This window comes from Silurus aristotelis, assembly GCF_946808225.1.
Source record: "Silurus aristotelis genome assembly, chromosome: 9".
Lineage (NCBI taxonomy): Eukaryota > Metazoa > Chordata > Actinopteri > Siluriformes > Siluridae > Silurus > Silurus aristotelis.
In genome coordinates, this window is record NC_139582.1 from 16,566,606 (window position 1) to 16,580,017 (window position 13,412).

At 38.7% G+C, this 13,412-nt stretch overlaps 2 protein-coding genes across 5 annotated transcripts in view; both read left to right on the top strand.

Moving 5' to 3' along the window:
• Nucleotides 1-6,409, top strand: part of efcab11 (EF-hand calcium binding domain 11) — a 61,086-nt gene extending 54,677 nt beyond the window's left edge. The window contains exon 6 of one of the 2 annotated variants that reach the window (XM_083551127.1): nt 5,660-6,409. In XM_083551127.1, the coding sequence (XP_083407253.1) occupies nt 5,660-5,756 (97 nt within the window). In that variant the 3' untranslated portion in view covers nt 5,757-6,409. The remainder of the gene's footprint in view (nt 1-5,659) is intronic. The other variant, XM_083551129.1, reaches the window with a different exon arrangement.
• Nucleotides 6,410-13,227: 6,818 nt separating this feature from the next.
• foxn3 (forkhead box N3) overlaps nt 13,228-13,412 on the top strand; it is a 91,571-nt gene continuing 91,386 nt past the window's right edge. For all 3 annotated transcript variants that reach the window (XR_014535200.1, XR_014535201.1, XM_083551084.1), the window contains exon 1: nt 13,228-13,412. This exon is cut by the window's right edge and continues 2,552 nt beyond it. The gene's annotated coding sequence lies outside the window, so the exon portion shown is untranslated.

Genomic DNA, 13,412 nt, shown 5'->3' on the forward strand with positions numbered 1-13,412 from the left:
CCTGGTCTTTCAATATATTTGAGGTCATAATTTCTCCATAATTTCATGTGAATAAAGTCATAAGAAAAGCTTAAAACACTAAACTCCGACCCTAAATTTGAACCTTAATCACATTTTATACAAATGTATCTTAAGAATATAAAAGTTTGCGATTTTAGCGTTGAGTAAAATCTCTTATCTAAAGAAGGAAATAGCGATAACTGATAAACGTACGCGTTTTTCTTTTTACACCGCCGTATGAAAATCCGCCTCCAGAGCAAATGTTACTCAGGGAGCAGTCGTCACTGACAAATGTTAACTGCGACGGTGAAGTTCTGAGGTGCAACGGGCATATCGATCTTCCTACAGGGAGCTTATTATACATGATTTATAGATACGTTTCTCCGTCTTACAGCCTTAAGCTGAATTTAGGCGCATAAGAGCTCCAATGTAATGGACAGGATTCCAGGGGAACGGTGGTGGATTTATTCACACTCGGATGAAAAAGTCTGTCGCCTCATAAACTTCTCCCCCCAGAGGTAAACACATACTAGATAGAAGCGATTTTGTTTCAAAAACATTAAAATTAAGTAAATATAACAGTAATATGCATTGTTAAATCAGAGCAATCGGAATCAGATCGTAAAATGAGAACCGTTACTATTGCGATTGAAGATTTATTGAACTATAGAACTGTTTCTTATTTCATATGTATTATTTTTTAAAGTTAAACCTTCATGAAAGGACAGAAGAGTACTAAAAAAGTATACACATAATTCTTATTATAATATTTCTGATCTATAGCTAAACAGAACGTATATTTTAAACATCCTACAAGTGACAATCTTTAAAATATTGCTTTAAAACCCTTTAAACGTTGAAATCTTTATATAATATAAATCTTTCCCAGGCGTTTCCTCACCATCCTCTCTTTTTCTTATCAATTTAATAATAATAATAAAAAAAAGCAGAAATTGCATAAACTCTACAGTAAAATGTTACAGCTTTATGTCAAACTGTTACAAAGCAGTAACACTGGAGAATGCATCTTCATCTAAACTTCAGCAGCACTACTGTCATAACTTGTGCAAAAGAAAAAATTGGTCCCACCGACCAATCAGAATCAAGAACAGCGAGTTGGGAAAACATTCAATATCAGGTTTATATATATCAGACTTAAATCAACATGCAAATTGTTTATTGTTTGTATAGCGATCGTATGTTTATCACGTGCATTTCGACGCACCGTGTGTGGAGTGGATCTGTGGGCAGGACCCAGCCATGAATTGATTGCTATCGATCTGGATGATCGTTATTTCCTGATGATTAATTAATCCGTCTGATTAGGTAAAAGGTGCTCATATCATCAGTCAATTAAGAATTTATTGCTGATTAGTCTTTGAAGTTGCATTAATAAACCAATTAGGTTTTTGGAGTCACCGTTAACGAGTTGGCATCGAGAAGCGTTTTTATAATGCGTTTATGCCACGCTGCAAAGGGCCGCCATGTCCTCTACAGGTGCGCTTTCAGGACAAGGCTAATATCACCCAGGTGCCCCCCCCCCCCCCCCCCCCACAACACACTCACACACTCACACACATATTCACAGCCTTTTGCTTTGTCATGTCTTCAGCTCGCAGCGCACTCTCAGCTCTAATTATATGTGCAAACAGAGCATGACCTGTTGATATCCGTATTACAGTAATACAGTTCGCCTGGGTAAATGGCACTGGCAGCCTCTAAAGAGCCTCTTATCGGCCTTTAATTCTCCAACGCATTAAAAGGCGCTGCCTGCTTTTTTAAGCTTCGATACATAATTGCAGGTATGGGGAGGAAAAAAAAGGCTGGTTAAGACATTTTTATTTAGCCATTTCCCTGCCTGTTCAGAGAGAGCGAGAGAGAGAAGAGTAATTTTTTCTCGGCAAAGGTGAAGGTCTTTCATTCATCAGATCCGTACAGCTCATTCATTACTTCACGCCGCGTATTCATTCACACAGCGAGCGCGCTCAATTCATGCAGGCTCAAGGACACACTGATCCCGTACTGTAGTTTTTTACGCTTGTTCAAAAGACCGTATGAAACGTATTTGTTGTGGAGCTGTTGTGACTTTTTCTGCCTCGCAAACACGTTACTATTTCCAGACAGTGTATTTACTCTGTGGGCAGAAATAACTCTTCACATGCAGGCTTTACTCCCAGCTTTAACTCTCCAGTGGCCAGCTCTGGGATTTAAAGGTGCAGTATGTAATATCAGAATGTTGGAATCTTCATAGACCTCTAATGAATATTGTGACACAGGTTTGGGTAGGTTTGGGTTTTTTCTGGTCGGGAAATTTCCACCACGTCTAGACTTAAAGCCTAGTAATATTCGTCACTAAAGATTACGGATGGTAAGATTCAGTGATTCGCATCGGCATAAAAGTGATGCATCGATTTAAGAAAGTGTCAACCATAGTTTTTTTTTAACATATTTGCATCGGTAAAAAGTGACCAATAATTTGTGATGAATATATATACATATTTATATACAGATCGATTTCTCCTCGTTAAACTGTTTCTCGAGCGCGTTCTCTCAGCACCGCTACCGCTACGTGAAGACCGAGGCGTGTCCCGAAAGTCACATAGAATACAGATTAACATGGCAAAGGTAGAGCTGTAACTTCCTGCAGTCACAACAGAACAAGAACGTCTGGTTTTATTTCATATTCTTTTTTTTTTTTTTTTTGCGATCGGAAAATTGGAACGCATTGCATCGTACTGGGAGAATCGTATCGCATCACATCGGTTTCTGCTTCATATGTATCTTTAATGTATCATATCGTTGGCTATTCATCGAGATGCAAAACGTATCGGCCTCAGTTATGGAGCTGCACATCCCTACTGAATATCAGAGTGCGTTCAGAAGAGGCCAATTAACTGACATGGAAATGTCAGTGTTAAAAATTTTACTTCCTCTGTTTCAAACTAAACTTCGACCAATATTTGCTCTAAACTTCGTATTCATTGGATTGTTGATTCGATAGTGTTCACCTGTCTTGTTTTTGCATCATGTTGCATGTGCGAGTTTGCAAAGTCTTGTTCAATGCTATCATGCATGTTAGCATGTTGATTTATCGTGTCCACCTGTGCTCTGACCAGCTTAGTTCTTGGACCTCTGACTAACACATATCATGGCAGCCATTTCATGTCACACAAAACACGACAAATGTGAGCCACAATACAGTCTTCTTTAGGAATATCTGACTAGTGCATATCCATCAGTGAGAATAGTTCCCTGCGTTGTAATGTCATGAAGATAAACAGGACATTGCAGCCGTTCCAGTCAGCTCTAATGATGTGTGACTCGGCCGCTGCTCAGCACTTTAGCATGTTGTCAGTTTTCCGCCAAAGGTCAATTATATTAATTCCACTACATGACCCTACGATTGCGACACCAGTGCAGATTGATTCGGCCTGTCTGTCCGCTCTGTGGTCTGTCTGCTGGTTAGTGATTCATGGTGCAGGAGCCCACTAATTACCAGTATCCATGTTCCAGCTGGACTGGGAGATTAACCAACCTACTCCTCTTTACTTCAGTTCACAAAAACAGTGACGCAGACAAATGGACAAACTGCCCCGCAGACGTAGAGACGGACCTTTTAATCCGAGTCCAAAGGAACTACAAAGAAACAGCCACAGCAGACCTCCTACCCGATTAAACACGAGCGCTGTCTGGTCGGAGTCGAAAAGCTTTTAATGAACCAGCAAAGCGAGACATAATAAGAAAAAAAAAAACGATCAAAAGAGGAGTCTTGTCAGGTCATTTGCATGCACATTGATTTTTATGGAGCTCTACAGGCTGAGATTAGGTGAAATATAATTAGTGAGTGCCGTCTCAGAGAAAAACAGGAATGATTGGAGGTTAATAAAAGGAACTCGGCGTAGTTGCGTAGTATATTTGACTCAGCATGACGACGCTGCAAAAAAACATTCACACCAAAGTGCAATATGCAGCACTTTTATTAAAGGTATTTTCAGCAATTTCAAATATATACTGTACAACGCCTTAATGCTGGTTTCTGGATTTCCAACTTTGTCCTGATTGGCTGAATTTTACTGGTCACATGATTTTCTGAGGCACCACAGAGACAAGAAAATAATCTACAAGCAGATTTTCATTATACATCATTATAGCAGAAGACTTTGACTTTCTCCAATGAAAAGATGCTGATTAGTGATTTAGGAGAATGACTGATAATAGTGCAGGCTGTAATTCAGTTCAAAATACAATAAAGCGATTGTTTTTGTCATAACACTGATATTCTGAAATGGTAATTAATAGATAAAAAATTTGTAATCATTGGCTCTGTAGGAGTCAAGTAACTCACCACTATGGTTGCAAAATTCCAGGAATTTCCACAGGAATTAACGGGAATGCGCATAATTGCAGGTGATCTTATAACAGAGAACTGCAATGTCAAAAATCTTGCAGGACAATCAGTCATTTTCAAAATCTGTGTTTATGTTTGCATTCATGTCAGCTCATGACCAAGCAAAATGTTGATATTTATTTTTGAAAATTAATACAGGTTATAAAAATTTCCCCAAATTGTTAGTAAATTCCCATAAAACCCTGGTAAGTTTCTGCAATTTCCCAGATAAAGTTTCCATGGAAAGTTTCAGAGATTTTCAGCCCTTTGCAACCCTACTCAGCACTGCATTATGGAAGATTTTATTATAATTTACTGAATTGTACTGAGAAGCTAATTTCAGTTGGAGATTTGTACAGAAGATATAATATATATAAAGTGGTTTTTGGTTTGTCCCACTTGGTGAACCCTAATTAATATCAGTTAAAAGAAAACTTTACTTTGGAAAAGGGTCTCTATTAACAAAACAGGGGTTTTAAATCTTTCACATTCTCTGTGTGAAAGGAGATTTGGCAACCGGATGGATATTTGACAGAATTATGAGATTGAAATGAAACATGGATACACAGCCGTAGCAGTCCGATGCAAAATACATTTTAGAGTTAAATCATCCATGGGTCTGAGACTGAGCTGAACCTGCTCTGAACTCTGATCCCAACACATCATGGCACAGTGTAGTGGAAGGCCAGTGGTAAGCGATCAGCATGATAATGGCACAAAGAGGGGGAAAAATGGTATATCAATAAAAAGGGATCGGCACTTTGTGAAGACTCCTGCAGACTCGTGCGGTGGTCCCAGCTTTAGAAACACGGAGGATAAAGTATTATGTCGCTAATTCTGCTTGTCTTTTCTCCAGCTCATGTTGGACCGCAGTACCACGCTTGGCTTCCTGCTTTTGGCCCACTTTTAAAAGGGAAGTGGTTCACCCCAGGCGCAAATGAATCAGACATTCAAAGGAGTTAAAGAAGTGGAAGAGTCGTGTCCTGTTAAAAATGCCTCGCATGTAGGCAGTGATGAGAAATAGGGAAGACATGGCTCAGAGCAGAAATGATGAAAATAATGTAATAGATTTGAAAATGGACGAGTCAGCCAATGAAGGCCTACTTATCAGGACGATTGGGTCGCTGTTGGCGTAAGGCCAATCTTCATAGATGGGGGAAAATGTGATGAAAATCTATCCGTTTAACTCCAGGCCATGAAAATCGACACGCGCGGTAGCAACGGCACACAGGCTACGGCCCCAATAATGCTGCCTCTCAATATGATTTGCAGGAAAATCGATGAGGGAAGCTGCGATGACGCCTGCGCACACGCCCAGACGCCGGTAAATCACCACGTACTTCTCTCTTTAGTATTTAGAGCATGTTAATATGATAATTTGTTGCTGACACACTGAACAGATTATACTGACAGTAAACATTCAGACGTGTAACGTCGGAGGAGAAAGAGTTCGGTTGCCATAGAGACAGCTCTGTTGGTGTGCAGTCACTGGCTTGTGGGTTTTTTTTTTTTCCCTCAGGGGATCGAGTGACTTTTTCTGAGTCGTTTCTCTGCAATCATATTAAAGTCATTGCAGATGAACTGTAGCGTGCATTTTAATATGTGAGGAATAACTGAAATTAGACTTTAAGGATGGATTTGGATTGTAATTAACATCAACAGTCTGCTACAATGGATCACAGTTTGCATGAACAGTTTCGTTATTTAAGCTGTTACTGAACAGCACCTCAAAAATAATGGAACTGTATTTGAATGGATCTTCAGTGTCGAGGATGAGGACAGGTTCCATTTTGAGTCTGGTTCCTCTCGAAGTTTCTTCCTCATGACATCTCAGGGAGTTTTTTTCTTTCACCACAGTCGCCTTCTCATTTGGGAACAAACTTACAATAATAAGGAACAAACTTGTAGACACTAAACTTATACATTCTGTTACACAGTTTTATAACTTCTTCATCTCTTCATCTTCATTAAATAAGGATGAGTTGGGCACGAAATACGTCGTCTCTACCACTGTCAGGGTGTTTTGTTAGTATGATGGAGTTGATTATTTTTATCTAAGAGCATCTGAGTGATCTGATACTCAGACACTGATCATTAATAGTTTAAGCTAGGTCTATAGCTTTTCTTCAGAAACGAAAACATAATCAACTTTAAAACAAGAACTGAGCAGTATGTCGGTTTTATATGTAACCATAGCAACAACATTTGTAACATTTGTTATATTATCCAGCTACGAGGAAACAAAGTATTGTAAAAGCATCCTTTTGTTGAGTCGTGGTGTAAGTAATATAACACCGCTTTCCAACATCAGAAACTAAAACACATGGCAGAGAAAAGGGAAGAAAATAGCCTCCTCCTCCAGCGTTATTTTGCGTTATCACGCCGCTTTGTTCGCCGTTATCTCTCGCTTACATTGCACATGGGAAATGTGACATTGCACAGAGAATAAACTCTCATTTCAGCTCATTTGTACTTCAATCTCCTGTTGGTCCTGGTCCAACTACGTGAAACGACCAGGGTGAGCAGAAACGCTAATTATTGTGCAGGAACCGAGCCAAAAAAGTTGTCCCCGAAGAGCAGGTTACTGCTGCAACAGGCTTTTGGTCAGTGTTTTATTTGAGCTGCTCTCACATTGCTTATGGGTTTTTTCTTTTTTTGTTGTTGTTTGATTTACTCAGCCTTTACTCTGTCTTTTTTTACCTCGCTGGTTAAAGTGCTTGTTTTTCAGTTAATATAAAGCAGCAGTGTTGAAAATTTTTATTTTACCTGTTGTCTAGACGTCCTGTCATGTCTAGATGACAAAAAAATCTTATTGTTTCACTTTTAAAACAGATCTTTTGTATAATATATTATATATTAAGTAAAATAATATGTATACTTTTAAATTAAAAACATCTAGACCACATTTTAAAGAGAGAATAATGTTAATTAATAATATTTATAAAAATAATAATTTACTAAATAATAATAATAATAATAATTTAAGTTTTTTTACAAAATAAATATTTATACATAAAAAGTTAATGCATCTGATAAAAATAATTTTAAAAAATGTCTATTTCATTCCTTTATTATTTTTTTTTTTGTAGGATTAAATGTTTTTGTTAATGCTATAAAACCACAATTTAGCAGTTGACCACATCTGTGTAGGCATGTAATCTTGCATACTAATGAGGCAGCATTTCCTTACCAACAAAACCCCATGTTAGTGCTGGGAAAAGGGGAAGGTTTGCCAAAGCAGTAGGTTTCTGTGCTTTTTTTCACAGATGTTGCTGTAGTCAGTGTGGATGTGATGTCAGGTGTATTTTGTACATACTGTATTTTCTAAGGACGCAGCTTCTGCAGCCGCAACACAAACACAGTAAGATTGCAGTTTATGTGCAGCTGATTACTGCTTTGTGCTGCTGCCTGCTGCTTTTTTTTTGTTCAGACAAGAACAAAAACTAGGAAAGAATCATATAAGCACGGAATCACAAACAGTAACAAAGCCACGTGCACTTCCTGGTTTTAACCAGCAAAGTTTTTTTAATATTGGTTTGGGCAAGAGCTCATGGTAATCCAGACACTATGCCAATTCTTGTTCCTGTTGAATTGTATTATTTGTTTTTAATAAATAAACGTGGTGGCGAATGGTAACACTGCTAACTCGACTGAGTGAGCGAAAATGCAGAAAAGAGCAGCATTGCCATTTTTTCAGATCTGAAGCAGTTTGTGGAGATCCCACATTTAGCTGGAAAAGTCGGGTGTCACTTTAACTTTGGTAATAAAATCATAATAAAATCTGAAGCTGATTATGAAAAGTGAATGTTTTTAAGGGTGCTTTCACACCGATTTGTTTTGACTCTGAATCATTGTGAAACTGATTTCTTGTTATCCTGTTATAGTTACACATAACGCATTGTGAAACGAAGCAAAATAAAAAAGCTGTGGGAAAGAATGTGTAGAGATGAAGTGGTAGTAAAGGGGAAGTGATAGCACAGAGGACAAGAAGTTACTTTTGATGGGAACGCCATGTGTTCAAATCCTAGCGCTAGCAAACTGCAGCAGCTGGGCCCCTGAGCAAGGCCCTTAACCCTGAATTGCTCAGATGTACAACTGAGATAACTAAGTCTGGTTGACGGAGTCTGCCAAATGGCGTAAATGTAAGATGAAAGCACATTCATACAATCCTTGAACTTGGAGAATCAAATCTGTTCCAGCATGACAATGTGCACGAAGCCTTTAAGCACAAAGAAGTGTAAACAACGTGTAAACATATGCATAGCAACAGTTGGTGGCAGTTTGAAATGTGTGTAAAACAGCAATTAAGAAACACAGCGTATAAACAGTTATAATATGGGTTGCGTTAAAGACATGGATTTTTATGAGTTGAATTGAGTATTTGAGTGTGCATTCGAGTTCTCGTTCGGAACAGTTCAGAGTTTACCGTGCTCATGTTCTTGCATGACGACTGGAGCTACAACTGACACGAGAGACCGGCGTCCCAACCAAACGAGAAGACAAATGAACGCTTCCACACAGCCGCTGCTCGCTGCTGAATCTCACTTCTGCCTCACATATTCAAAACTTGCTCCATTAACTCTAGCACGTCCTTGTGCCAAAACACCCATGGCTGGATGTTGACATTGCAGTACAAAAAGGTGACCGTAGGCTGCGTGTGAGGTTCGAGTGGATGAAAGGACTGATATTTCTCAGCGCAAATGACCCACTTGGGCTTTAATCCATTAGCAGGGTGAGAATCTGGGCAAATAATGCCATCTGCACTGCATGTGCACTCGAAACCCTGAGAGAGAACAATGGATGGACCTGGCCAGAAACTGCATCAGGACGTGTTCCTGTGTGAGAGTCCCCGGATATTCACAGAACCATTATGAGAACTTTATAGGCCTTTAGGAGAAGCCCAGAAGGTACACATAGCTGGTTTATATCCTCTACACCAGCGAGGACAACTCAATCCTGACAGCATTCAATACAACTTTACCTCCTTTATTACCCGAGACAGATAAATGGACACACATTAGCTTTCTGAAAAGAAAGAATTAATTTATTGTTTGAAAATCACATTTATTTTACATTCAGTGATTGATTAATTATAGTTTTGTGGCGTGTTAGATCCCTCACCCTGCTCTTTACTTACATCCCAAAGAGCAGAAAACCCAACCACAGCACCGCTCTCGCTTCCTCCTCATTCCGATTCGGGTGCGAATTAAAAATCCCAGAGGTCCGTACATTAGAATAATGCCTATTGTCTCTCGAGTCCCATTACACGTATGATCTGGCGGCGCGTTCCTCCCTGAAAGAGCATTTTGGCTCGTGGTGAGAGGCAAGTTACCCATCGACACGTCCCAGCAGGGGGATTCGCAGCTCAGCATTTTCAACACTCATATCAATTATGGATGACTCTCATGCATGCTTTACTGGGTTATTTCCACACAGACGCTACTAATAAAACCTGATGTACAGTATGTGGAAAAATCCGAGGAACTCCTCAAGTCGCTTTTTAAGGAACCACTGAACTCGGAGACGTCATTTTTAATCGGTTAATTTTTTACACTGATTACAGTCAAACGAATCGGTTCGGAGAATAAAAAAGCAGGAAGCTAAATATTAGAAATGGAATTGAAATGTATCTGACAGGTTTCGATGTAAAACAAATAATAAACACCCTGAACTTCAGCCGGTGCTGCTACGACTTTATTCTCGTAATTTCAACTTTCTTCTCGTAATTTTGACTTTCTTCTAGTCAGGTTAAGACTTTATTCTCGTAATGCTACGACTATATTCTTGTAATCTTAGATTTATGTATTTTTTTTCACGTGGCACTAAAACGTTGTCGTACATTTGCACATGATCACAATTTTTTATGCTTAAATTATTGACAATTATTTTTATTCTATTAAATTAGAGTTAAATTTAGCGTCATTCTCTTGTTAAATTCTCTTTTATTTCCTTTTGATGTTGATGTCTTTAATGATAAAAAGCATTTTAGTTTGTTTCTAAGAAACATCTAAACCCTGTGACTAGTTAGAAAAGTACTGACACCGGAGACTCCTTCCATTAATGTCTCCACAGATGTTTCTTATTATTTTTTATTTGGTTACATAAATATGTTCAGTATGAACAGTGTGTTATTGTTAGAGACAAAGTGCACATTAATAAATGTATCTGATTTTGCTGTTGTTTTGGATTATTAATGAAACAATCAGAATCAAGAATTCAGCAAGGTTTTAAATAAATCGATAAAATCATCGAATGAATTAAATGTGACCTTGCGATACAAATCAACTTCTCCTTCTTCTGTCTCATGAGGGAAAATGTTTAGAGTTTGATTACAGGTTGTTTATTTGCTCTCGACTGCCCAAAAAAACCCCTGCAGTATGTTAACATTCGGCTCGTTACATCCCGACTCACATTCCCATTTCAAGTGTTTCGATGACGTATGTGTCCCAAACAGGCCTGTGTTTATTTCCTCGTAATTTGTCATGACATTTTGAGGAACATCGTGCAGTTCCTGTCAGAACATCACAGTAATTTCCTGCTAGGATTTACGGTTTCTTTTCAGACAATAAAAACATCCGTTTTGTGAAAAGAAAAACATAAATCAGGGTCAGGGGCCATTAGAAACAGATTGTATAGATTGTGTCAGTTGGAAAAACAAAACAACGGCACTTCATTAATAATATAAAAGCTGCGATGTGACACGTCTGACATTGTCCCTGAGGTAAATACAGGTTAGAAAATGCCATAAGATGTGTGGTTAAAATTAGTTTTTTTTTCTGTCTGTAAGTGTGACAGCTCGAGTTTATTGAAAGTGAAAGCAGATTGCAGTCTCTCTACATGAACTCGGGTTCAGATTAATTGCTTAACACACAATCGTCTCGTCAAAAAAAACCAAAAAAAAAAACAATAAAGTGCTCTAAATTTCATTTAAAATGCAGATTTCTAATCTTTTGGTTGCACAAGACTCGTACATTACACTGGACTCGGGCTACATTAATTCATCTAAGTGCCTCAGGCAAAATATTGTATGATAGAGAAATCCATCTGTGCTTTGTTTTACAATGGCTTTTAAAGAAGTGCGGGAGAGAGAGAGAGAGAGAGAGAGAGAGAGAGAGAGAGAGAGCATGGTAATTACTGGAATGAGTGACGTGGGTTTCTGCCGACTTTTTAGAAATAAGGTGGGTTTTTATGATGTCTAACGCAAACTAAATATTTCCTCCCACTGAATATTGACCTCGACTTAACCAGTGCCTGAGGTACAGTCTTAATTACCGGGATTAACGTTCAACAACAACACCGCACCAACCTCTGAATCAGCATCACAAACTCAGCTGCACTCATACCATACTGAAATACATGCACAAAAGTTTGGGGACTCCCTATTATAAGATTGATACGCACTTTTTTTTTGCATCCTATTTCACATTTCCTGTTAAAATACTTCTAGGAAGACGTTCCACTAGATTTTCTGGAGATTTGTGTGAGATTTATTCAGCTACAGGGGTGTTAGTAAAGTCAGGTAGTGATGTAGATGCGAAGGTGAGGAGGTTCCTGGGCTGCAGTCAGCGTTCACATGCGGTATTGTCATGCTGGAACAGTGTTTGTGTCTCCTAGCTCAAAAATATCATTCAAAGACATCCTATTCTCTATGTACCTTCAACTTTTGTTCCTCATTTTGAGGAAGAGCCACATATGGCTGAACTAGTCAGGTGTCCCAATACTTTTGGCCAAACTAAACTTTCATTAATGATAAATAACGCAACATTTTTGTTCTATTACTTTTATATTACAGCAGTTTACCAGCATTAAAAAAATTCATTTGTTTGAAATGAGTTTCTGTTCTGACTTGGTTTCACCAGTTATAAGCAGTTCTCTTACCAGCCTGGCTGTTTTTCTGTTAATGTTGTTAATGAGATGCAATTAATTAGATTGATTGATCAATTAGATTTCCTGTTAATGAGCTAAAAGAAAACACTTTTACTGAGAAACCGCAAAGAAGCGTAAACTCCTCCTATAGCTGTTACATCTTAACCATGGAAAAGCTCTGACACTGGAGACTCCTTCCATAAATGGTGAATAAACATCTCACAAACTATTGTTAGTTATTATCAGTTACATCGTTGTGCAGAAAGTGCCTACTGACCCAGCGCATGGCTTTAACCATCTAAAACGTTCTACAGTACTTTAAAGGCTTTCTTAACTACAGGTAGTTCGACTAGTTACGACAGTTCGACTTAAGATTGTTTGATCTTATGATAAGAATAGCATCAATAGCATGGAATGTCTGTTGTGAAAAGCGCAATAGAAATAAACTTGACTTGACTTAAATTTGTAATACACTCGTGTTTGGAATTTTGAAATATTCCGACATTCTGTGTTTTTGGATATAAAGTGGTCGTAGTAAGCACATAATCACCGTTCATATCACAAGGCTGTAAATACGCCGTTAGAAACTTATTGAAGGGTGAAAAGTGAGCAGACTCTCACTCACTTCACTCACTTCAGAAGTGGGCGTATAAAGCCGAGCGTTGGCGTGTGCCACCCCGGCAGATCAGCACACTAATAAATTGCCTATGTTTCTTATTTCCAGGGACAGCTACTGATTTTCGATCGCTTTATTCACCCACAGCGCACGTGTCATAGCCGAGCTACCGTTACATTACTTATGAATTTCAAAGAGGAGTATTGATTTAGTGCTAGGCCTTTTTTTCCCCTCTCTTTCTCTCTCTCTCTCTCTCTCTCTCTCTCTCTCTCTCTCTCTCTCTCTCTCTCTCTCTCTCTCTCTCTCTCTCTTTCTTTCTCTCTCTCTCTCTCTCGTCAAAATGTGAGACACGTTTTGTTTTTTTGTTTTTTTTAGAAAAAGCGATTCCAAATTGTGCTGTTATTGGAGCTGAGTGTTAGGGACAGATCGAAATTTCAGCGTTTTATCCGTCATGCAGAACACAGACAGGATCCCATGTGGATGATGGGGCGAGATCGCATGGCGGTTTTGGCAGGGTTTCAGCAGCCGGACGCATTTGGCAGC